Raw genomic sequence first — 25,189 nt, 5'->3', positions numbered from 1 at the left:
AGATAATAGATAGCAAAAAACAAGCTGTCAGTACAGCTTCAACTGGTTCACAAGATGTAAACAACTGTCTTATAGAATTATATAGATAGTTAACAAATGTATAAGTATAACAGGAAAATGATTTGTGTGATAAGTTTACAGTGTTATAATGACATCGGCAACTCACTTTCAGCCTTGCGCAAACTCAAAGCAGCCGTATAATTACGTAAATGTTGCAGCTAATCAGCAGAATTTTGAACTTAATTGTTACCATGTTTATAGTTGAATTTTATACATTTAATTATAGTATATAGCTCTTTTGAATAAGTTCAGGTAATGATTAATTGAAATGTATATATAATAACAGTCCTTTAGTTGAGCTGTGAGCATCTTTCATCTGCCACACTTATAAAGCCTGGCAAACTCTTATCAAAGGTAAGTCTGGCAGTGGTTCACACTCTGTTGATGTCTCTTTAATGAGACTTGATTGAGGCCTCTCAACTTCCCTAGTTGAGTGTGTCCCACAACCAAGCTCATTGCCAAGAAGTCCTGCATTATTATAATGCACCTGGACATATGTGGCACGTATAAGCTCTTTAAACTAAAACCATAACTTTCAGATAATTTATTCAGCTCAGCTGATCGTTTTTAGGCCAAATACCGGCGTCTATATAACATAATTATAAGAAAAACTTTATCATCGAGAGAAATTGTTTGTGAAACTAAAAGAGAAGTAATGCGAATAGATTGAAATTTAGTCACTTAATAATCTAACTCTATAGTCACGATTAGATATTATAATAGCAAATAGTTGTAATTATATGATATAACAGTTTGCAGGAATTTTAGCTTATAGTTATACACAAAATGTGTTGGAATCTAATGTTGTAAAGTTACAATATTGAATACTCCGCCTCAATTATGCTTAACTCGCCCCACTCATCCTGCCCATCTAAAAACTTCTATGAGGGTTTGTTTTGTTAAACTCAACAATCGTGTAAAGTAACGTTTATATATGCTAGCCTACATTGTTGAATAATCCAACCTAAGATTGCCTAGTCTTCAAATTTGCCGCATATATACAATATAAACTTAGAGAGAGACAGAGAGAGAGAGAGAGAGAGAGAATAAGAGAATAAGAGAAATTTTTCTATGCTGATTCCAAAACGCTTCCCTAAGGTCAAGGAATAAGGAGTTATGAGCAAAAAAACTGTTTTGGTAAAGTGACAGGCTAGTAAAATAAGAATCTGATTGTTCAGGGTTAGCTTCGGGGTTATGGTTAGGGTTTCGGCGAGACCGCTTCTTTTATTTGGGAGAATCTGGTTATTCAAGCCAGTCAAAAATGTGGCCTATTATTCAATTTAACTTTAAGTTTAAGGCTTGAGAATAACTTATTTATCACATCAGTTTAGCTTAATTTACATTACACAGAGAATATTTTGGGCCACATAATGATAATTGGAAAATAATAACAAACTTTATTCTTTCAGTGCTTATTAATATTCGTTAGTTGTATACATATAATAACATAATTATTACAAAATCGAACTTAAAAACATTGTCATCACAATAGGCAAAAGTGTAAAAAACAGTTATTATCAAATATCAGTATCATCCAGCAAACAAAAAAGAACACTTAATTCTTTTTAAAAGACATGGGACGACGACAGTGGTCAGAAAACAGTTTAGGACTAGGAATTAAGAGATACAACATTGATATTGATTATAAAATCTTATCTTCAGTTCTTCAAAAATGATCTAGATCTGTTCCAAAATGCACAGTTGTTTTGCAGCGGATTCGAAAGGGAAGAGGAATAGGTTATTTTTAATAGGTTTAAATATAGTTCCTTTTAATGAACGAAGATTAGTGTGTACTGCTGGAATTTTAAACGAGAGGATTAATTGCGTACTAAATAAACCGTTTTTCTCTCAATTTTTAAATTATCCGTTATGTTCTACAGGTACTGCTAACTTCCTCTTCTTTCCGGTCAGATGAGCAATCAATCTCTTGTAGTCATAAGCGTCATCATCCAAATCTTCTTCGTTGCCTGATTTTAGATATTGACTATTATTATATAGTTAAGGGACATACATTCGAAAAGGTCTGTTGAATTTTTGAGTATTAAGGAAACTTTTTCCAGATAAATCGACAACCCTTGAAACAAGCATCTTTTGACTTTTGAAATTTGACTAAGATAGCAAAATTTAAAAACTCACTGAAGTATTCGGTCATGTTTTTCAGAAGGAATGCCACCAAATCGGGATGGATATATTTGTCAACATCTCCCATCAAAATAGCCTCATCATGACCGGAGACCGAAGCAAAGCAATCTTTCAAATTCTGTGAACATGATTGAAGCTCCGTAACTGCCAAGTCGTCACGTCTTACATTGAGCCATGCAGAAAGAGGGACGCGATAGAAAGTAGGATCCACCTGACAAATATCATATTTCAGATGATAAATCCTACTGTCATACTATTACTAGCTGGTAATGGTATACTAAACGGTGATACCCGTACATTGTAGTTGTAAGGGTAAGTACAGCGTACAACACTTATTCAAAATATACAGACTAGTCGATGAGCTTAGAGCTATCAGCTAGAGCACAAGCGAACTATCGAATTCTCTCGATCATGATAGTGGTTGACCGTAGCATTCACCGACCTACATTTAGCGGTACCTTGACATTACTAGGTTAAAAACTCAGAACTAATAGTCCGAAGAACTAACCGCCTCGACCTCCTGTTTCAATTGCTGGATTAACTGAGATTTCGTGTCCTGATCCAACTCTGAAAACAGCTTTACAACGTTCTCGTACTTAGGAAGAAGCTGATTTTTCTCCTTGCAGCAATTCAGTTCTTTTTGATAGAACTCCACATCGCTTGCCATGCCCTCCGCTTGTATCAGTTTAGGATAGGTATCGTGCCCGGAGATGACCAAGTCGATGGTAGCCAGGCAGAAAGAGTAACACTCATTTAGAAGAACGATTTTGTTGAAAGCATCGTCGAACAAACCACTGAAGTGGATAGTTTTTGTGTTAGGATAAAACTTTACGAAAATGACATTATAATTGACAAAAAGGCGTTCTTAATGGTTAACTCAAATGTAAATCACAACACAGGAAAATTCGATCAACCCAATTTTAAAAAGCTGTTTAGCAGAGTGAAAGTTGTTACCTGTTAGGAAGATCATCAGTTATTTCGCTCATCGAGCTCATATCGCTAAAGGACTGTGTAAGCTCGTTTTGGAGCATCAGGATATTATTAACGGGGCTCTTGTCCCTTCCAGTCTCCATAATGTTCCCATTGCTACCAGCCAGACAGACAACAATCTGGGTGTATGTAATTAAACGTCAAACGCGAATTTGAGTTTATGGTTCCGAAATTTAAATTAACAGGATAAAACAAATGTCTGTGTCTACAAAATGGAGAATCATTTTGTCCCATTTCTGTCCCTTTTACAAATTTGTAAATGGACCAGAAATGGGACAAAATATGGGACAAAATGATTTTTCCATTTTTTCATATTTATAATACGATATTACCAGAACTGACATTTGACAGTTTTTACCACATTTTTCTTCAATGACCAATTATTTATTTCACTATGGAAAGCATCAGACACAATTTAGGTACTAAAATTTAGATTTCCGGATATGAACTTTTCTGGACCGAAATATCACTGTTTCAACGGAATTCTAGTCCACCTTACCTGAGGACCCCAGGCTATTATGTTCATTAACATATATAAAACGAATAAAGATTTGGCGGAATGACAGGCTGAGCGCGGCCCAGTAAATAGTAGAGGCTCTTACGGGCAAAAAGACGTGTTTTCTGCTACGAGTTTAGAGACCTAACCGCTAATTGGACACAATAGTATGATGTCTAAGGATCGATAATATGTTAAGAAGTATAAATTTGGCCTTATTAGTCACGTGCTATACCAATGCGCGTTTTAAACTTTGACAGTCTATTACTCTAAGGCAAATAGAGTAATTATATTCATATTTTGTCAGCAATAAGATCACATTATTTTCTATTTAGTGTGAAAATATGAGCTAGAACGGACATAATCTCGCTGAGTTATAGCTGTTTGAAATTTATGATGAACGCGCGGGTGCCAATTGATAACAACTAAATGCTTTTGCGCGTAGTGCGCGTCGAAAATTTGGCAAAAACGCTTGCGGAGTGAAAATATTCAAACTTCGATAAAGTATATTAAGTGGGTACTTCTCGGAAAGGAAAAATTTAGGCAAACACGATGTGACTATTTTTGGGTTGATTTAATACAACTGCAAAAAATTATCCAAACTTCAAGCAAAAAAGTCAAAATTTTTACCACTTTATTGGATTTTTACCTCAGAACAAATAGAGGGATTTGTTTTATTTTTATACAATCTTGTGCGGCTGTCTTTTAGCTATCTTTATGCAAGTTTTGCCGACATGCCAACAAAATTAACTTGCTCAAAATATCAAAAAACATGGTTTTTTGGCCTATTTTTGGCCCAAAAATCGGTTTTTTGCGATTTTACCCCAGAACAATCAGTCCAATTATCTTGAAACTACTTTCAATCGATTCTACGGTCAAAAATACGTCTAGAAAGGTGTATCTGGGGTCCCTAACGTATCGAGCAGACAATGCCCGTAAGAGCCTCTACTAAAAGTCCACCGACCAATTATTAGTGAGCTGTGAGTGCATTAATAGATGGCACAAAACTCGATTGATGTTCTGGAAGCTAGACATCCAGAGAAAGCTTTGAAAATGGAAAATCGCCTACAAATTTAAACTCCTTTATTATTATCACTAGACCGGCAAACATTCGATTTCGATACGATTAGCGACCCCGAATGACGCGCGGCACACATGCTAATGAGTATTGCTAATGTCATAGTGGATGAGACACGATGTGCTTTCTATCATTTACTGTGGCATATTTTCGCGCGATTTCTGGAGTTTAGACGAGTCCCCAAATGGAAACCCATTCCGAATTTCTGAGTTCGCCAAAAACAGCTATTTAATATACTGTAGTTAGCTGTTAGTGTTGTATTTTTTAGAAATCTGTGCAAAATTATCACAGAGGTAAAATTGATGTAGCAAAATGTCTATAAATTTAGGTTGAATTTGACATCTGGTAACTGGTTTCCAACAGTATGAAGTTGGAAGATTGATCAAATCTGTCGAATTTCATGCAGTTACGAGACTATCAACCTATTCACGGTCCATTGATAGCGTATGGATCATTCCAGATTAGAAAATTTAATCAATCTTGCGGAGCCAAAGTACAAGCAAAAATCGTACCTCTGAGATCTTTGACTTCAGAATTTCGGACGCTTCATCAAGTCTCTCAGCAACGGCTTCCACGGCCGGTTGGTTTTCCTCACAGATTTCTCGCTGACAGCGAATATATTCCTCTATACACCTGGCCTCTTCCATCAGACGACTCCATCTTTGTAGTATGTACTTTGGATTGAAACCTGACATGAGGGTTTGACTAAATTGATATAACAATAGTCAATACAGTACTGGAAGCAGTATATCCGGAGAAAAGTTTGATGCAATAAAAATTTGAATTTCGGCTTTCCGCAACCCAAATTTCCCTGTTTTGACTGAATTTTTCTTCAATGACCATCTTACAAAATGCAAGGTCACTGAGGATGGCACAAGACACGATTGGGGTACTAACTTAACTGGTTCCTTATGATGTATTTATATCTATGGCTACTTTTCAATTAAGTAAATTAACTAAAATATTCTTACTGGTGAAATGGTTTTTAGGGAAGTTGTTGCCAAAGCGCAATTTCTTCCGTTCGATATCATCCCAGAGCGAAATGACAGCATCCACTTCGTACGATATATCGAACAGTGTATTCCATGTGTCTCGTACGTAGGAACTCATCTGGAAGTTTGCATACCAGTAATAAATAACGTGCGAATCAATAATTCAGGTTCAGTAAATTTTACATTTATTGCTCGTAAAATATGACGAAAATACGGTGAAAATATTTCGGGATCGGGTATGTCTTTGCTAATTTGAGATTTTTTGGAATGCGAAATATGATTCATATCAAGATATTCGAAACAATGATTTTTGCCAAAGTATGACGGTCATCTTTTCTTCTTTTCATGAATATGATCGAAATTTCAAGAACAAGAACGCCAAAAAATCTCAAACAATGCTAAAAACCTGGACACAAGCTCCCACAGAGTGTAGATCAGGTCGCTGTGAATAGTACTGGTTTAACTCGTGTATCTGACCATCAAGCTTACTGAGCAGATCCGCCATTTCACTGTACATAACTTCAATCTCTGCTTCATAGTCCTGAACAGGTATTACTCGTTACTGTACACTGAGATGACTCCAGTTAAACCTGCTCACAAATTATGGGCCTCAGATATTAATACATCGCACCAGTATTGAAATTTAGAATTCATCATCAAATCTCATCACCCAGAATAAACAAATACCTGGTGAGCGATAAGTTCCTTGATGAAGTGTCGAGCGTCTTTTAAAAACTGTCTGTAATCAGCACAGAGCGAATTTGTCTTAGAAATGACAGTATCTTGCTCCTCTCCGTCTATTGAGAATTCTACCAACATGTTACACAGCAGTCTAGCTTGCTTTGTTTCATCCTAGAAGGAGAGTTCTGATATAAGACGAAATGAAGACCGTGAATGATACATTATGTTGGGTATGTTATACATTAGAAAAAGTACTCAAAACCCAGAATTTCAGGCAGAAAAAACCTATGCGCTTAATTAAAAAGCGTATGAAATGAGAATAGAAAGTTTAAGTGTTATGACGATGTGATGTGCACAGCTCAATTGATGATGAAATGTTCTTTACCAACTCATCGATGTCAGAACCAAATTTGTTGAAGACCTTGACACACTTTCTGAGCTCACACGAACCCAAATCTTTAAGAGTGGCTTGGGTAGTAGTTATATGGTTTTGCCATCTTAACATCCATTGTTTTACATGGGACACCTGAAGACGAAATAATTGCAAATTATTCAACAGAATTGTAATAATACAAAGTAGAAAAATCTTTAGAAGTTACGATATTTGTATCCATAGTTTTCTTGTTTTACTTTCGATGCATGACTTTGGGCACATCAACCATCATTGATTGTTTAATCTATCATACACTTAGCACTTAGCAGCTATATAACACCCAATAGTATGTGAACAAATCACAAAGACAAACGGCAACTATAGAGATTAACCTCATTTTTCCACTGGTTGAAAAACGAATTCTTGTTCTCGGCACGGAGCAGATAACCCTGAATTCTCTTCTCCAGTTGATGCTCCATCTTCACCATCTTGTTCCAAAGATCCTCTACTTTGTAAATGTTATAAGTTGGGTCATATTTAAGCTCTTTGTTTCCAATAGTTTGTGCTTTACGCTGAACGTCACAGTGCAGTTTGTAACAATTGATCTTTTTCTCGCTGTACGACTGCTGCTCCTCCCGCCTGAGTTTTAAAATACCGTTGTGGGATAAATTAAGAATAAAATTTTAGTACAGTTGAAACAAAGCTGTACAACACTTCAATCAAATGATAGCGGGGAATAATCGCTACAGCACATAGCTGTATGTATCTTCAGATTACCGATTCATTTATAGATAAACAAAGCTCAAATAAATGATAAAAAGGCTTGCACAGGCTTAGACAAATAACAATATAAAAATTCTAACATCATTGTGTAGATGTCAGCCAGCTGAATGACACTCCGAGATCCAATATCAGATGCCCCCGCCAGAGCAGCAACTTCTTTCTTCAGAACTCTGATTTTCTCCTGACTCCAGTCACACACATCTCGACACAGGTCCACCAACATGGTTCTGTTTCTCTCCCTCTTTTCTGCCGTGTATATGGCAGTCAGTATGATGTCTTGAGGTGCCGTTGGTTTTTCGTTTTCACCCACTGTCTGAAGCAGTAAGAAATGCGGTAATATGTAGTTTGTACGTAGTCAAATGTGAAAAAACCTATTGATTCTACCATGTTAAATTTAACTGCCCCTTCCCCGACCATCTTCGACAAATCAACTACCTTGGCTTTTCTGGTTTTCAAAGAAAACTGATACATTTCAGCCAGCCAGATATATCTTAGAAGGTGATACCACATGTTCAAATGTGCATCTCCGTCTTCTAGTTTCATCGTAACATCCAGCAAAGGAGGAATACCTGTCTCTTTCTCAAACCACTCGACCAAATAGGCCGCTTTTTCTTGGGAGGACAGAAAATCTGCGAACAAAAAATATTATTTTGTTTTGGTTTCGACTCTACAGCGCGAGCGGTAATGAATCACAATTCACAAATATAACTCATTTTACGCTAAAATATATTCAAACAATAGATTCATTCGTTATTTTGGATTGAGTCTGGTTATTGGAAATTTAACAATTTTAATGCAAATTATGTACCTTACTCGGGAATATTATGACTGGGATAAAGTGGTGGGTTTTGGAAAATTCCGCCATATTTTTCCCGGTCATTAATTTTCCCAGTCATAAATTAACCCGCTATAATGTTCCCGAGTAAGGTAAACTAATAGTAATACATTTTGATGCTTGGTGGGTTTTGGAAAATTCCGCCATATTTTTCCCGGTCATTAATTAATTAATTCATAAATTAACCCGCTGTAATATTCCCGAGTAAGGTAGTATGCAGTATGTTTTTACCAAGGTATTGCGGAAGCTCTACTTTAAGATGGATTGCCAATCTTTCCAGATTACCATCAGATTCAATATGAGTGGTGACAAAGTCTGAGCAGAAGAGATTCCCAGACATGCCCACAACTTCTTGTGCCCAGTATTCAAGCAGCTCTATTCCCTGTCTACCGTGGACGGGGTCCTCTAAACAATCAATAACGTGATGTCGAATTATGTTTAGGATAACACTCAGTATTGCTTGTGTGTCACCAGTAACTGAAATGGGATCAACTGTTAACTTTCGTAATAAACAAATGCAGCTACATGTATAAGGTTGAAATATGACAATTTTTAAGAACATTCACGAAAGTCCAAGTAAAGGAATGATTTATGAACCATACCTATATCCTGAGCAGCATATTCAAAAACTTCATGATCAGCTTCCATATGTTGTTCAGAGGCTAGAAATGAGAGAATGTGATACAAGTTTTCCTTTTTCTCTTCATCATTAGAAGGTGCAGGAACTGGCAAGTCAGTCTTCATCTTCAGAGCATTTATCAATCCACAAAGTTTCACCCCATCTCTCAGGTCACCCTCTATAGAAGATACCTTCTTATCTGAAAGAATTTATTTATTTTTTCCATCCACCATTTTGTAAAAATTTAAAGTGGAAGGTTACGAATGGAGGTTTTTGCAGAAAAACGTGGATTTTGGAGATAGCGGTAGGCGGGTCTGAACATGTCGTGGGTACTTCCGTATGTTACCAAGCAACGTAAAAGTTGCGCGCGCGCGAGGATTGCTTGCGGAGATGTGATGTATAGATAGCCTGTGATCTATGAATGCGCGGCGCGACTGTGTTTTAATGTATATGATGTTATGTATAATATTACTATTAGGTAATACGCCCAATTTGTACGTGGCACGCGTAGTGTATTGATGTGTACACGAGTATAGTTTACCTTTGCTCACAATTTCTTGAATTAAGATACAAGTTAAGTTATACGGCAATTGAACTGAATTTCTAGTGTTTCCCGTATTTGATGCATAATTTATCAATATTATTATCATGAAAATCGAAGTGAGCTGATTGGAGCTTATACTTAAATTTATAGTAAATGTGGAATGGAAATCTAGCGTCCGCCAAAACGAAACAACGGGCGCAATTCTTGTTAAATAACTAAGTTTAAAAACTAAGTTTGATCAATAATCATTAAATTTATAAGCCGGTCAAAGTGATGATCGTTTTCAATACTGTGAACGGGTTGTTAAATTCTCTTATGTACAAAGCATCTTGAATTAGCTTTTACAGAACCAAAAAGAACTTGACAAGAACTGTGTGGCTTACCAAAAGGCATGTGATGATTCATCCACGAAATGATACTTGATACAAACTTCGCTCCTTTTCTCTTTCCCAGAAATTCCCCGTAGTACACATCACTAATAAAATGCTCAAGTTCCACCGACTCTAAGAGCTGCAAACGAATCGGTTTGTTAAAGAAGAAATGTAATGTCTGGATAATGGATATATATCACGAAATCATCACAGTAGCACCCAATCTCATTTTACATACATAACCAACTATTTAAAGTTTAGACCTGCTGAGAGTGTTCGTCATCACTATCCCCAGCACCGTGCACCACAAACCCCTCCGAATAGGGCTGATCACTAGCTTGATGGTACACTATGAAGTCGTCAGACATTGCTAACAATCTTACAATGTGCATGTTATTACATTGGGAAGTTGATTTACCGAAGAAAAGCTTCGATAAATGGAAAATCATTACAATAGAAAGAGACATTTTGGAAGAATTTTAATATAGATAATAATTAATCGATCTGCGTTTTCCATCAATTAGTGGCAAATGTCACTTTCGATGTTGTATTTAATATTGGCTATATTAGCTTCAATTAGAAGTTGGTCTAATGTGCCAAAGCTGGTATATTGATTAGGACTAATAAAAGTAATAGTGAAACTAGAATCGTCCCTTGATCCGATTAACAGAAATTATAGTATTAATGCTTTTACAACAAAGTCTTCATGTTATGTACAGGGTTTAGACAGGTTAGAATGAGGAATCCTCAGACTAAATTAAATATATTCCTTCTGTAACAAAAATAATTACGAATACAAAAATTATATCACATTTTAAAACATTACTGAACACCAAAAAATATTACTTATGCAAAGATAAAACAACGAGAAATAATTTAAAATAATAACAAAACATACGATAATACGATATTTGAATATGTCATTTTGCTTAGATTTAACCTTAAGAAGATACTTTCGTGTCGTAAGTTCACAAATTTTCACGACTCTTTCCTCGTAGTCCCTATAGTGGTTGTCATGTGTTCGTGTCTGTTGAAGAGAGCATGTGTACTCTCCCCACCCTACTTGTTCCAGGATCCACTGAACATACCCCACAACTGTATCTGTTCAACGAAGCGGTCCTCCAAAATGTGGACCTAACACGAGCAAGTGATTAATATTATGATTACGATTGGTTCCAATTCTTATGAATTAAAATTAAGCTGTTGATTAGATAAGGAAAATGACAAAACTGTGATGTTATGAATGCATTGACAGCGGTAGACTTCAGACTTGGCTAACTGCCGGTATTCTGCCAAAAACTTGTCCCTTGCATTCTTTAAGGATGCAATTTGAATCACTGGGAGACTTTGGGACCGGAAACTGAACCGGCCCCCAAAGAGGGGTCAGATCACGTCACCAATCTGACTGCTCGACTCGTAGATCACATAAGGGACGGGAGCTCTCGCTAAAGAGGGGGTTCTCGTATCAAGAGATGTGAGACGTACGTGTCAAAGGCATGCAAGGGGAGTGAGCCGATCTAGTGTTCTAGGTATAAATATTGGGTGATAGAAGGTAGTAGTATCGCATTCTATCAACAGTCATGCCTACCTTCTCCAAGTTCCTCAACGGTTTCAGAGGATGTCAACAGGTGCTTGATTCTGACGGATATATCTACAGCAGCAATCCATGGATCACATCACTAATTATACGCCACAAGCTTCAAGCTTGCATGTTAATTACTTGATGACGTATATGGTGGATCATATCACTCCGGCCCCAAAGTCTGGCAGACATTTGAATACCATTCTTAACGTTAGCATTCTTCCCTCCAGACAGAAGGCCCATATATTTGAATGCCAACCTCATTCTGTCGAGAGCCAACAGGCGAGATTGTAATTTTGCTTGTCTGGGGTCATAACATGTTCAGATCATAATAGTTTATAATCTTTTCCTCTTTATCCACATCATACCATGGAACTTTACCCGATGAATTGATACAGTAAAACGCAGATTTAACGCAGAGTTTGCAGGAAGGGAAACATCCGCGGGGGAAAGGTAACATCCGCGGTAAATCGAGGTTGGCGGTAAATTGGGGTTTGCGGTAAATCGGGGTTTGCCGTAAATCGGGGTTTGCGGTAAATCGGGGTTTGCCGTAAATCGGGGTTTGCGGTAAATCTGGGTTTTACTGTATGATGCTTCTGGTGGTGCTATTGGTGTTGGTGTTGCTGCATAAATCACGTGACTACTGCATAATGCATATTATGTGATAACTGCAGAGAGTTTCTGAGCTGCAGAGAGCAGCACCTCGCTTACGTATTGGTGTTTAATGACTGGACACTGTAAAGTTTTTACAGCTTGCAGACAATCGCTCTTATCATTAAGCATCATTGATCATTGTGACAAGAAACTGAGGATGGGTTTATAGGTTGCTGTATGGACGTGTGGAACTATTGGTCTGCTACAAGAGGGGACAAGAGGTTTGAACAAAAGTTGGCGATATTAGAGATGTGAAAATGAGCACACTTTTTTAGTTATTTATTCGAAAGCACAAAAAGGCATTGATGCTTGAGAGTTATCGATTGGGGTGACAGTTTGTACTTTGAGAATGTACGTAATGTCTATGATCTTATGATGATTCACACGAGTAATTAAATTCAGTGGTATTCCAGGCTCCAGCCCTTCAATATCATAGTACTGTTTTTAATTGAAATGTTACGACTTTCATATCTTCTTTGACGTTGATATGTAATTTTGAAACCTCGTCAACATTCTGAGATGCAATTTTTGCGAAATAAAACACGAAAAGTTGCAAGAAAACATCACAATATCCATTTACTAGTTGTAAACAATAAACAATAACATGCTTAAATATGAATATTCAATATTTTCTTGTCAGCTAAAAAAGGTTTTATTCTAAGTAAGATAAGCTAGCTCAAGTCAAATGAGTTTTTGGGATTATTATGCTCCTAAAGAGCGGAATTTGTGAAAGCAAGTTTTTAAGAAAAAGTTAAATAATATATAAGATTATTTTAGTGGTGAATTCTTTATGTCAAAAGAATTCAAGAATTACCAAAAAAATGATTACGTCATAATATGTGAATAGACAAATAATTTGAGTCATGTTTTGTAGACATTTAGCTGGTTTACACGTGGGACTGTGGGAGATACTGGTGCAGGTGATTGTTGACTGTGCTCTATATTCCCGCTAAATCGACCAAAGAAGACTATGTCGTATATTCCCGCTAAATCTATCTAGAAGGAGTTTTACCTGTTTGGTTATCAGTTGAATAATCTGGCGTCACGGTGTACTCAGTAGTAAAGTAGTCGGGCAGGTCGCTCAGCCAGGTGATCATCCCCAAATCAGCACTCTCAGCCTCCAGCAACATGTCCTGCCAGGTAGAGTAGCTGCTGCAGTCTCCCATACTCTCACTGTGGCTCTCTCCGCTAGATGTTGTGATCTGGAACATATCCTCCGATCCAACTGAAGTAACCATCTCAAAGTTAAAATCTTCAAGATAGTCCGAGTTGAGAGTCTCTGAGCAACTTCTGTTTCCTGACCATGGTCCATCGAAATAGAACCGTTTGTAAGCCGTTACCTGAACCTCTTCATCCACAATTCCGGCATTGATAATGAAGTTTGTATGACCAAGTTTTATTCCATTTCCATTGTACAGGTTGACGTTTACACTCAGGTATAGTCTTTTGTCTGCCACTTTATTTTCAGTGAACTTCAACTTAAATACTGGGAGGTTTGAGGAGGTGAAGGGTCCGACCATGTTGGATGTTGAGTTGAAGATGGGTGTCCACTCTGAAACAGAGTGATTAGTTAAAATTTTAATACTGAACCTGGCGCACAAGACACTAATGTATAACTGCACTAGACTACTGTTCACATTTTTATCTTACTTCGGACATTCCATTTCCAACAACCATACTTGTTACAATTACAGGAAGCCGAAGGATTGAAATATAGATTAGACCAGTGACGGCGGAAGTTCCAATTTGTAATTTTCCGTGCGTTGCGTTTTTCAGTGCTCCTCTAATTGTGGCTCTCTCTATAATAACTGTCAACGGAGAGAGCGGTTTTTGAGAGAGCGATTTTGGCTAAGTATATTAGCACTATGTTTTGAGACATCCTTAGATAGTATCTTGAATGGTGACACGACGTAATAGGATAAAGAAAGAGTCCTACCAGACATCATAATGGAACTACTACGATAAAGACAACAAAGACCTCTATTGAAAATTTTGTAACACAATCAAATATCTGAATATTCCAGTGTTGTTTTAAAACAACTCTATCGCTCACAACTTTCAGTTTCAGTCTTTCGGCTTCACCATAATATTACAACATCATATTTAGTGTCATCCAGTCACTAATGACGTGTCAGTTCATATCAATCATTAGAAGATGCTACTCCAGGAGAATTTGGCAACTTATCCTCCAGCACCAATATCTCTGAACTGAACCTTCTATCCTGAAAACTCTCTTGGGACTACATATATATTATATACGTTCAGGCCCTTCACACTTTGTTTCTGTCTGGTTCTAATATATTACCGTTACAATAATGACTTTAATATACGTATCTTCTTTCACACGCAGACTTAATTGTGCAGATTCATTCTGTGCCATCTTAAGAGGCACTCATTCTCACACGTCCTTTCATTTCATACATTATTTTGATCCATTTCCATCTTTCATAGGTTGTATAAGTTTTCATTTAATCCATTCGCCGTATATCTCAGCTTCTAAGTTCACCAGTTCACTTTAGTTTAATACCGCGGAAAATCCTTGTTTCATCCCTAGTTCACATGTTCATGTTCACCGTAGCAGAGCACCAGAGCCTATAATTTTTTTCTACTAAAACTGGTTACCGGCCAAATTGCCCGCCAATTATGTTCTCTAACATCTACATTCGCTCTTTGTACTCAGCAGCACATGATTTGAACTTCTCCATCCAGGGTTACGCCGACGATCATCAGCTGTATAAAAGTTTCAAGCCAAACGAGGAGCCCACCGTCCTTTTCAACGATGTTCCCAAATCTTTCCAAGAAATTAATGACTGGATGAAAAAACATTATCTACAGCTCAATGCAGGAAAAACTGAGATTCTTGTTTTTGGGACACCGCTTGTTCTCCAGCAGCTGTCTATAGGGGGCGTGTTTGTTAACTCTGAGACGTGTGTCAGGCTGTCACCTGTTGCAAGGAACCTCAGATTTCGTCTCGACTGTCAACTAAACTTTGGTGAGCAAATCAAGCAACTTAAAACATCGTGTTTTCTGAAACTAAGAGACCTTGCTAAGATGAAAACGTTCCTCACAACCAAACAGATGGGAACACTGACTCAAGCAATTGTAATCTCATCGCTTGACTACTGCAATGCGCTTTACTATGGTTGTAGTCAAGCCTCAATTACGCAGCTGCAGAACATTCAGAACCGAGCATGCCGTCTGGTTTTTGGATTAAAGAAGAGAGACTCAGTCGAGGAGAAGCTCAAATCCCTTCATTGGCTCAAAGTGAAGGAAAGGATTGAGTTTAAGTTATGTTTACTGATTTTCAAAGCAGTCAATGGTGTTGCTCCTGCATATCTGTGTGATCTAGTAACATTTGTTAGTTCGAGTAGCAGAAGAACTTCCTCCTTACACCTACCTGTCGGATCTACAAGATCGCACCCAAGAGCGTTTCAGACTGTTGCTCCGAAAATCTGGAACCAACTACCAATTGAAATTAAGACTTGTTCTGATGTTGATCTGTTCAAAACATTATTAAAAACTCACCTGTTTAAGAAAAGTTATGGCATGAGCGATTAATTGACAATATAACTTTATGTTATTTGCTTAAACTGTTTAGGATGCAACCTAATGTCACGATATTTTTGAACTTATTAGCAATTAGACTGTTAGCTCGCTTCATAAGCATGTCATCTTCGTTCCAAAACTTTTTATGTCCTATGCATACACTCCTTGATAGTTATCTTGATCTAGTATCTTTGTTTCACACAATAGAGCATAAGTTTTGTGGTTTATCCACTGGGCTTAGAGTTTGTGTTTAAGCTACCAAATTTTATTATTATTATTATTCTCTTCGCTTGTTTAATGGGGAAAAATCGTCAAAAAATGAGGTCCAAGATTTTCAAAATCATATAAAAAATTTCTAAGGTCTATCTCAGAATTCGGCTTGATTGGTCTCTTCTAAAGGATCCCTAGAACATATCCTGAAAGTTTCAGGGTGATTGTTCAAAAAATGCAGGAGAAGATAGACTCGATTTTCAGGGCGCACGATTGAAAATCGCTCACGCGATACAATTACATAACACATAAGTGCTAATCTTTGACTGGAGATAATTTCGGCTAAGAACAATATTTTCCCATGGGACCAAAAGCAGCTGTGAGCTGTTAGAAACAACTATAAAATCAATTTCGAAAAATGTTTGATGAACACTGAGGAATCAGGAAGACTCTGCAACCCAGGAATCAATTACTTAGCTATCATCACAGGTAACCCTAGGCCCCTTCAAAACCCCATTACAGCGTTTGAAGTTGAGCTTGCGGCCAAGAAACTCAAGAACGGTAAAGCTGTTGGACCAGATGGGATCCCAAACGAATTTCTCAAACACTCTCCTGAAATCTTTTTTTCCACATTTGCACAACTTACTAATCGATCCTTTGAGCTCCATGAACATGTACCTTCTTTCACAGAGGGATACCTTACTCCGCTCCAAAAACCTGGAAAGCCACTAGGCCCCCCTAAGAGTTTGCGCCCACTTTGCCTACTAAACGGTACTAGAAAGATATTGTCCATGATAGTCTTAAAGCGCATCCAAAGGCAAGTATCTCAGTACACTGGTCCTTGGCAGAATGCCTATAAACCTGGCCATAGTTGTGCAAATATCGTTTGGACCCAGCGAATACTAGTGTCAGTTGTCAAGGAAAAACGCTGGTCTCTTCATAAGATGGGCATTGACATGTCCTCTGCTTTCGATACCATAAAGAGGTCGGTATTACTTGACATTTTAGCTGATGCTGGTTGTAGTGAGGACGACATTCGACTGGTAAGGTATTTGCTCGCAAATACTAAACTGAAGATCAAAGTGAACTCAACAATATCGGGAGAGTTTATTGTCACGATTGGAGCTTTTCAAGGCGACAGTTTGTCTGGAAACTTGTTCACTCTATATCTGGCAGCAGCACTTTACCACCTGCGTGCTGTTATGTCCTATCTAAGACCTAACCCTCCCATAGCTGAGAATCTGTTACCCCTCGAGTGGGAGTACGCAGATGATGTTGATTTTACTGATGAGGATAAAAGCAATTTGGAGTCTTTGTTGCCAATATGTAAAGAGATATTGGAAGAGTGGAATCTTTTTGTCAATGAGTCAAAAACCGAGTTCACCCACTTCTATCTGGCCAGCAAGAACGAGGTTGATAACAAAGGAGAGACACTCAGAGGTAGAGAACCTTGGAGGTCATCTATCTCTTTAGGCTCTAAGTTGTGTAGCATCGAAGATGTCAAGAGACGATGTATACTTGCTAACATTGCTTTTCAGAACTACAAAAAAGTCTGGGAACAAGGTAGACGTATACCCTTGAAGATTCGACTCAAGATATATGAAGCACAAGTTGTTTCAATACTGATGTATAATTGCAACAGTTGGGCAACATCTAAACAACTCCTTCAAAAACTTGATGTCTGCCACAGGAATCATCTCCGTACGATCATCGGCATGACCTACCCTAATGTCATACGAAATGTGACTCTATACAAACGCTGCGAAGTTGTTCCACTAAGTGAGCGTGTTGCTCGTGCACGGTGGAGAATGCTCGGTCACATCCTCCGCAGTGATAATAACTCACCTGCCCAGCTTGCCTTACATTTTGCTGTAGAGAGTCAGAGTTTGATGAGAGGTAGAGTCGGACGACACCAGTCAAACTTGTTAAAAACTATTTTGAACGATTTAAATGACAGAAACTTTAGACTTGTAAATACAGACGATTTATACCATTTAAGACTTTTTGCAACAGATAGAAAAGCATGGAGAGAGTTAAGCATGATTTAGTTTATTCAGTGTTATTTTTCTCTTGGTGACTTATCAGGTCATCAAGATGTTCTTTATGTTCTATTTTTGATTTGAATAAAGTTATATATAGTATAGTATTCACACTCAGAATTGAGTTTAGTCTTTTTCAATACGAGATTGGGGACGGGTTCTATAAACAAACAACAATGGCCAAAGTTAAGCACGTTTTGGTTTTTTATTCGAGAATATTTGTTATGATCTATTCGTTGCAGATTTGATGATAATTTGTCAATAATATTTAATAGCATCGAACAAATTCGTAATATCTAACCTGGGCAATCTTGAAGGTTACATTTCTGTGTTTCCTCAGCATTTCCTTCACAGTCAGCTCCACCAAACGCTGGGGTAGGGTTGCTGCATGATCTGTCCCTAGACTGACTTCCTCCCCCGCATGGCACCGTGCAAGATGTCCATTCACTGTAGTCACTCCAACTTCCATCAACTGGGCAGGAGTAGTCACACTTTTTCAAGGTTTCTTCAATCACGCCACATTTCTTCGCAGCTTTCTTTCTTAATTGTCCTTCTCCTACTTCACAGCCGATAGATGATTGGAATCCGTTCAGTAGGCATTTCCTTTGGTACTTCTTTATCTTCCTTTTGAGAGCTTTATTTTTTAGATTGCACTCGCTTGAAGATGTCTGCACTAGCAGCACTGCCGTGAAAATCACGACAGCAACAACAAACGTTAAATTGCTCATTACTTAATCCGAATGGCGAACACAAAGTAGTTAAAACGATAAATGACCTCTGATAGAGCAGTTAAACAACACCTCACTTGGTTGGGCGGTGACTGGAGGCACACTCTTTGAATCGGATAAAGGAAATCGTCCGCCCATTGCTCAATATTCATGGGACAACAAAGAGAAAGCAATTCACGATCGTGCCAACATTTCACAATGGTAGAGAAATTTGAACACAACTAAGGTACCGAATTAAATTGATAAAACTCCATGTGATACGTAGAAATGTTGGTGGCTTTCAGTTAGACAGTCTAACTCAGGTGCTTCAAAACGATTTTCTTTACACTCTGTGTTAATTAAGACATCGCTTCATGATGCGTTCCGTTCACACAGATTAAACATCGAGTTGCCTCATTTGAATACAATGCAGTTACTCTGCAAATAGAGGTGCGGCAACATCAGTAAACTATTTTTTTAAAATTCCCTTCGGGACTTGAAAACAATTATTTAGTTACGATAAGTCAGTCAAAGACTGTTAAATTATTCCTGAATTTTGACAATTTCCAGTAAAATAATCCAAATTCAAGTTCAAATGTTAAAGTTCATTACCAAATGTCAGAAAGGCGATAAGAATCGCTGCTATCAGTATTCAGTATTTATTTCTATTCTATTAATTATTTTGCTTCAATAATTTCAACACAATAATTTAAATATTAGCTAAATAACCGACCTCTGGCATGTAAATAAAGGATATTGATGTTCACCCTGGAGAAATTAAACATAAAAAGCGTACGTGAACAGTGTATTCTCATGATAGAAAACACAACAGTAAATTTGTGCAATTTTCATACCAGCTGCAAATAGGAAGGAAATAAACTTCTTTTTTTTCAATCACCTGATCCCACGTAATGAATAAACTCGTTATGCTTGATATCTTGGCGATCTAAGATATCATTGAATTACAAGATTACAACTTGGCTCGATTCAATCAGAATCTTGCTTTGGTTTAAACAATAAACATGCTAAAATATGAATATTTCTATATTTTCTTGTCAGCTAAAAAAGGTACTATTTGAAGTAAAAGATGCTGGCTCAAGTCAAATGAGTCTATCGGCATGATTATGCTTTTAAAGAGCGAAATTTGTGAAATCAAGTTTTTAAGAAAAGGCTAAAAGTAAAACATACAGGGTGGCCCAAAAGTGACTACCCACACACAACCTCTTAATAACTCACGTAATTCGTCTCCAAATTGCACCAAAATTTCAGAGATTATAGATATGGGTCAAACTTAGATTTCCTGAAAGTTTCGTAAGCCACACCCAATTACAGTGGGCGTGGCGTGACACTCCCTCTTTTTCACTATTGTCTTCATAAAATAAGAACGCTTTAAGCTAAGAACTCCAAATTTTTTGCACACATTTGGCTTGATGATTTAAAACCTTTTCCAAAGTTTCAAGTTCATTGTTCAAAATTTGGCTGAGTTATGACCATTTCAAAATTCATCGGATACGTGATCCGAGCACTCAGTCAGTGATCTCTGCACTCAATCAGTGATCTCGTCACCCAATCTGTTCAAGAGTAAGGCGTTAGCGTGTATTAATGAGGTTCATTAGGCTTTACCAAACATACTGAGGAGATGACGACCTGATCATGATTGATTGGATACCGATAATGACTTTGCTAGACAGGAAAACACCAAATTCTTCGTAAAAGTCAGGTCCTAGGATTCCACGAGAACTGATGGCGCACCAGATCGTGACCTTTTCAGGAAAATCAGGAATCACGGTCTAAAAGTTGGTGTTTCTTTGTGTCCGATAGGCCCGGTTAGAAAGATCTCGCTTTAGGATTCGTTGAAGGGATGTTCTGCTGAGGTCTAAGGCAGGAGCTCGTTTTCGGGTGCCAATTTTAGGTGTATCCATCACGTCACCAATAACCATGGTGATGTTTTCTTCGGTCCTCGCAGTTCGTCTTCTGCCGACTCTTCGCTGATCGTTTGCAGAAAAAGTGAACTTGATCTTGTGATGCATATCAAAGCAGCTTTTCCGGCAAGGGGATGGTCGGTTGAATTTCATTTGAAATTGTCGTTTAAGCTGAGGGCAGAACTCCCCATTCTCTCTCTTCAGGTAGACAAACAATCGTTGTTCCGCAGTATAGGGAGGATAGTGAACCATTTTCGATGATTCATTGGATAGTTTATTCCTTTTTATCGATTGTAAGGAACAAACCTGTGACTAGCAGGGCTAACAAGCCCTGCGACCAATCAAGCGGTGCATGTGAGCCAAACAGGCCATTAACCAAGTGCAGAGATCACTGACTGAGTGCTCGGATCACGTATCCGGTGAATTTTGAAATGGTCATAACTCAGCCAAATTTTGAACAATGAACTTGAAACGTTGGGAAAGGTTTTAAATTATCAAGCCAAAGGTGTGCAAAAAATTTGGAGTTCTTAGCTTAAAGCGTTCTCATTTTATGAAGACAATAGTGAAAAAGAGGGAGTGTCACGCCACGCCCACTGTAATTGGGCGTGGCTTACGAAACTTTCAGGAAATCTAAGTTTGACCTATATCTATAATCTCTAAAATTTTTGTGTAATTTGAAGACGAATTACGTGAGTTATTAAAAGGTTGCGTGTGGGTAGTCACTTTTGGGCCACCCTGTATATAAGATCCTAGTAAGTCGATAGAAAACATTAAATTCTACTCTATCTACAGTTCTGGTATATGAAATAGGTCCATGAAAAAATACATTTGCGCCAAAGCTAAAGTAATACCCTGCACATTGAAATATCAAAACTTCATTTAATTTTAGACGAACCTTAAATCATGCATATGAAAAAATTGAACTCAAACTGTACTTGATCGTTTGGTGCGCACACAATAACGCAGTCACGTGGGGCCACATGGGAGGGTCACATTCGTTCATTAGTAGTAGAACTACCTGTGACTATTTCATTTAAGCATTTACCAGTACAGACTAATGCGATTCCGCACCTGCATAAACAATACGTATTTTTAATGTGTGGCAAATTTGTCTAGACAAAAAAATAATTTTGCAGTCTTTAGGTACTCTCAGGTCTCAGGTTGGATTATTCAACAGCTTAGTATAATATTTAAGGTTATTGTCTTTCACTGAGATTCCTGAAAATTTAAGATGTATAAATCTATAGAATTGCCCTCATAGAAGGTTTATCAATTATATGGGCAGGATGACTGGGCCTAGTTGAGCTGGTAATAAGCATAATTGAGACAGTATTCAATATTATAATTTTACAATAATATAATACTCCAACATAACGGCTTAGTGGCTCAGTTGGTTAATCTGCCTGGCATTGCTTGAGGTACCAGGTTCGATTCCCACTTAGCCAAATACTCGAGAAATCGGGTATGATGGTTAAATAAGGAGCTGCCCATTGCAGCAATGTCTCGGGCGAAGAAAGTATGGTACACACTACCTTAACCATGTGTAATGTGTATACATGTGTAATGTGTATAACCGAAAGTCATGCAGCTGGTGGTGCAGGTGGTGCATGTGGTGTTCTTAAACCTGTTATGGGGATCTCCCTATTAAACTGGACAGTCTGTGTCACAAGTTCCCCCAGATCACTTAGGTTGAACCGCCTAAAAAACGAGGTCCTAGATTTTCAAAATTGAATAAAAAAGGCCTGTCTCACAAATTTGTATGAGCGATCTCTTTTAAATGGTCCCTAGAACATATCCTGAAAGTTTGAGGGTGATTACTCAAAATATTTAGGAGAAGATAGATTTTTAGACTCGATTTTCAGGACGCACGTTTCAAAATCGCTCGAGCAATACAATTACACATAAGCGCTGACCCTTGACCAGCAATAATTCCGGCTAGGAACAATATTTTTCCATGGGATCAAAAGCAGCTGATAGATATCACTCCCCTCTATCAGAAACAACTATAAAATCAATTTCGAGAGAAGTTTGATGAATAAGTATTGTATATAATACAGATATGAATTAAGCAGGACATGATGACAATTAAAGTGAAAATATTGGAAACTTCGAGTAAACTAACACTACTGAGTCCTTTGATAAAAACTATATATTACTTCAAAGCATTAGATATTACTCGTGACCGGGAGAGGACAGCACATGTCTTGATGTTCGTGCTCATCACTATCATGAATAACTAGTTTAATATATGCAACAAAGGTTTGTGATTGCAGGTCTCTTCCAAGATCGTGTGTTAATTCATGATGATCTGTCTAATGTTTTTAATGTGGCCAAAAGTTTCAACTCCATATTTTTTGAAAAAGAAGTGCATCCATTTACTCGCTGTTTTTGTACTTTTATTATAATGTTTATATGAATGTCTATAACATGTATAAGGGGTCTTGTAACATCTTCATTTCCAGGATGCATTGTGTGGCTGCTTCTTTCACAGCAAGTCTTTACACCGTTAAAGAATTTATTATTATCAAATCTTAGATAGCTAATAATTTAATTAATTATTAACAGGCCCCTTAACGTGGGCAATAACATACGCTTTATAAATTATATACAAACAAATTCAGGTCTATTTTTCCGATTTTGATAACTGTTTCTTTAGATCTGTTTCGGTCTTTTGTGGGAGTTCCCACATCTGCTGGTTGAGAATGCTCAACATAACATACATGATGCTTGACTGCTTTATTGACCCGGGCAGACCCCGGGGGCAAACATCCCAACACCAGTGCGTTGGGACATAGTTTTGGTCTGTTTCAGGATGTGTTAGATCCCAGAGAAGCCGCCATCTCCTCTACTGCTTTAGCTCAGCGGGAGCATGAGCCCTGGTTTCCTGCCACATTTGATTGGGAACTGGGTTTTACTACCCCAGTTAATGTTTACTAAAATAGATATTGAACAGCAATTCAATAAGATAAAAATCGTACCAGCGTACTTTAAAATCTGTATGATTCATGAAATTAAAAGTAGCTGTGACCATTAAGAGTTAAATATATTGTTTATATTCCCCATCATGGACTAGTGGCTCAACAAAACTGCGTCGGAAATTAAAGCTCAGCTAAAGCCTGAAGACTATTCAGTCTTGTATAGAAAATAACTACAGCTACCAATATGTCCCTCACAAACATGGTCCAAAACATATCAAAACAGCACACGAAACACACACTCAAAAAAAGTTGTCAACCGTTGCTCTCATCGGCACAATAAATTTGCCCGTCCTTTATGTAAAACTTTTTGGTCGGTTCTGCAAGTGCCCGCTTCTTCATGTCCTGTACCAGATCTTTCCGGAGCTTCCTCTGTTCGACAGACCGATCAGGGCTCAAGAAAACTGTCTTAAACTTCTCACTCTGCCGCAGGTTCCTGGCATTCCTCAGAATCTGATCAACGATGAGCGAGTTTGAGGTGATAACTTTAACTGGTCGCGTTGAGTCAACCGTTTTCTTTTTTCCTATTCTCTGAGCCTCTACTTTTGGCTTTATGCCAATAGTTTCCAGAACTTCACTGACTTGAGATTCGAGCTTCTCTTCTTTTTCCTCAGGCAGACCGAAGATAAGAAGGTTCCTGCTGCGGTCCTCCTCTGCAACAATAGTCTTGACTACAGACGTCAATGCTTCCGGGCTGATTACTGGAGACTGTGCTGGCCAACTTTGAACGACAGAGAGCTGTAAGATTGGAAGTCCGCTTTCACTGAATCAGCAACTGAACTTGACACAGTTTTCTTCATCGCTTCAAGTTACTCAGTCTTGCAAGCTGATAGCTCGGCCTGAACACTGATAACCTGCTCTTGCTTCTCAATCAACTGACCCTGAAGTCTGGTCAACACATTCTTATACGTTTCAACGGTCTCCATAAGATAGTTCGTATACTCAAAAGATCGACCACACACATCGACAATCTCCGGCTTATTCAGTCTGTTGAAGTTCTTAGCGTCCGCAATGTCCTTTAACTTTCCGTACGGCTTGCCAAATTTCTTCAGAGTCTCTTTGCTCCAGGTGAACATCTCATTCCACATGTAATTGATACTTTCCAAGTCCAAATCTGCCATCGTAAAGATCAGCACAACAAGCTAGCAGCGCAGTAGCGGTGCAATTATCAAGAGATAAGCAGTGCGATAACGAGAGCTAACAATTTTAAAACGGCAGTGAGAGTGTATTTCGACTAATGTCATTGGTACTTCTGAAAGTACAGAAAGGTGGTGGATTTCGGGGTCCAGGATCCTCCCTCTTTATTCTTTAAGGTGTTATCATTTTTCTGAGATGTTTGCAGAGTCTTCGTTTTATAGTCTTTCCAGTTGGCTAAGTCCTGGAGAGATTCATTTTGTTCCCAAAGAAATTCTACTCTCCTAATGAATGCTTTTTGGGTGCTGCTTTTTGTCGATATCAGAACTTCTTCTAGATAGGAATATGGTTCAGTTCCATTTAGTTCTTGTTAAAGAATCTAGACTAGCTAAAAAATATGATCAGTAAAAGTTTCAAAGGAGCACCGTAGTCCGTAACAGTTGCCATGTACAGACG

At 37.9% G+C, this 25,189-nt stretch overlaps 2 protein-coding genes across 2 annotated transcripts; one reads left to right on the top strand and one right to left on the bottom strand.

Moving 5' to 3' along the window:
• Window positions 1-1,429: 1,429 nt before the first annotated feature.
• Window positions 1,430-10,338, bottom strand: LOC134826023 (uncharacterized). Its single transcript, XM_063838282.1, has 16 exons — window positions 10,228-10,338; window positions 9,977-10,103; window positions 9,033-9,248; window positions 8,662-8,907; window positions 8,031-8,224; window positions 7,676-7,908; window positions 7,205-7,451; window positions 6,825-6,965; window positions 6,446-6,610; window positions 6,165-6,299; window positions 5,738-5,876; window positions 5,279-5,454; window positions 3,157-3,311; window positions 2,711-2,996; window positions 2,197-2,413; window positions 1,430-2,027 (listed from the first exon to the last, which is right to left on the bottom strand). Exons 1-16 carry the CDS (start codon window positions 10,330-10,332, stop codon window positions 1,921-1,923), a joined length of 2,889 nt encoding a protein of 962 aa, XP_063694352.1. The 5' UTR covers window positions 10,333-10,338; the 3' UTR covers window positions 1,430-1,920.
• A 6,562-nt stretch (window positions 10,339-16,900) lies between these two features.
• Window positions 16,901-23,561, top strand: LOC134822361 (uncharacterized). Its single transcript, XM_063833427.1, has 2 exons — window positions 16,901-17,566; window positions 23,436-23,561. Exons 1-2 carry the CDS (start codon window positions 16,901-16,903, stop codon window positions 23,559-23,561), a joined length of 792 nt encoding a protein of 263 aa, XP_063689497.1.
• Window positions 23,562-25,189: the final 1,628 nt, after the last annotated feature.

Source organism: Bolinopsis microptera, chromosome 1 (assembly GCF_026151205.1).
Source record: "Bolinopsis microptera isolate Bmic1 chromosome 1, MBARI_Bmic_1.0, whole genome shotgun sequence".
NCBI lineage: Eukaryota > Metazoa > Ctenophora > Tentaculata > Lobata > Bolinopsidae > Bolinopsis > Bolinopsis microptera.
The sequence above is the reverse complement of the archived record's forward strand: the minus strand, read 5'-3'. Positions and strand labels throughout refer to the sequence as shown.

Bases quoted from the DNA above. Each gene is read 5' to 3' on its own strand.
- LOC134826023 (XM_063838282.1), bottom strand. From the start codon at position 10,332: ATGTCTGACGACTTCATAGTGTACCATCAAGCTAGTGATCAGCCCTAT. The intron at 10,104-10,227 runs GTCTAAACTTTA...ATTCGTTTGCAG, and splicing joins ATGACGAACACTCTCAGCAG to CTCTTAGAGTCGGTGGAACT. The intron at 6,611-6,824 runs GTAAAGAACATT...CTCTCCTTCTAG, and splicing joins GTTCTGACATCGATGAGTTG to GATGAAACAAAGCAAGCTAG.
- LOC134822361 (XM_063833427.1), top strand. From the start codon at position 16,901: ATGGGCATTGACATGTCCTCTGCTTTCGATACCATAAAGAGGTCGGTA. The intron at 17,567-23,435 runs GTTGTTTCAATA...GGTCTGTTTCAG, and splicing joins TCAAGATATATGAAGCACAA to GATGTGTTAGATCCCAGAGA.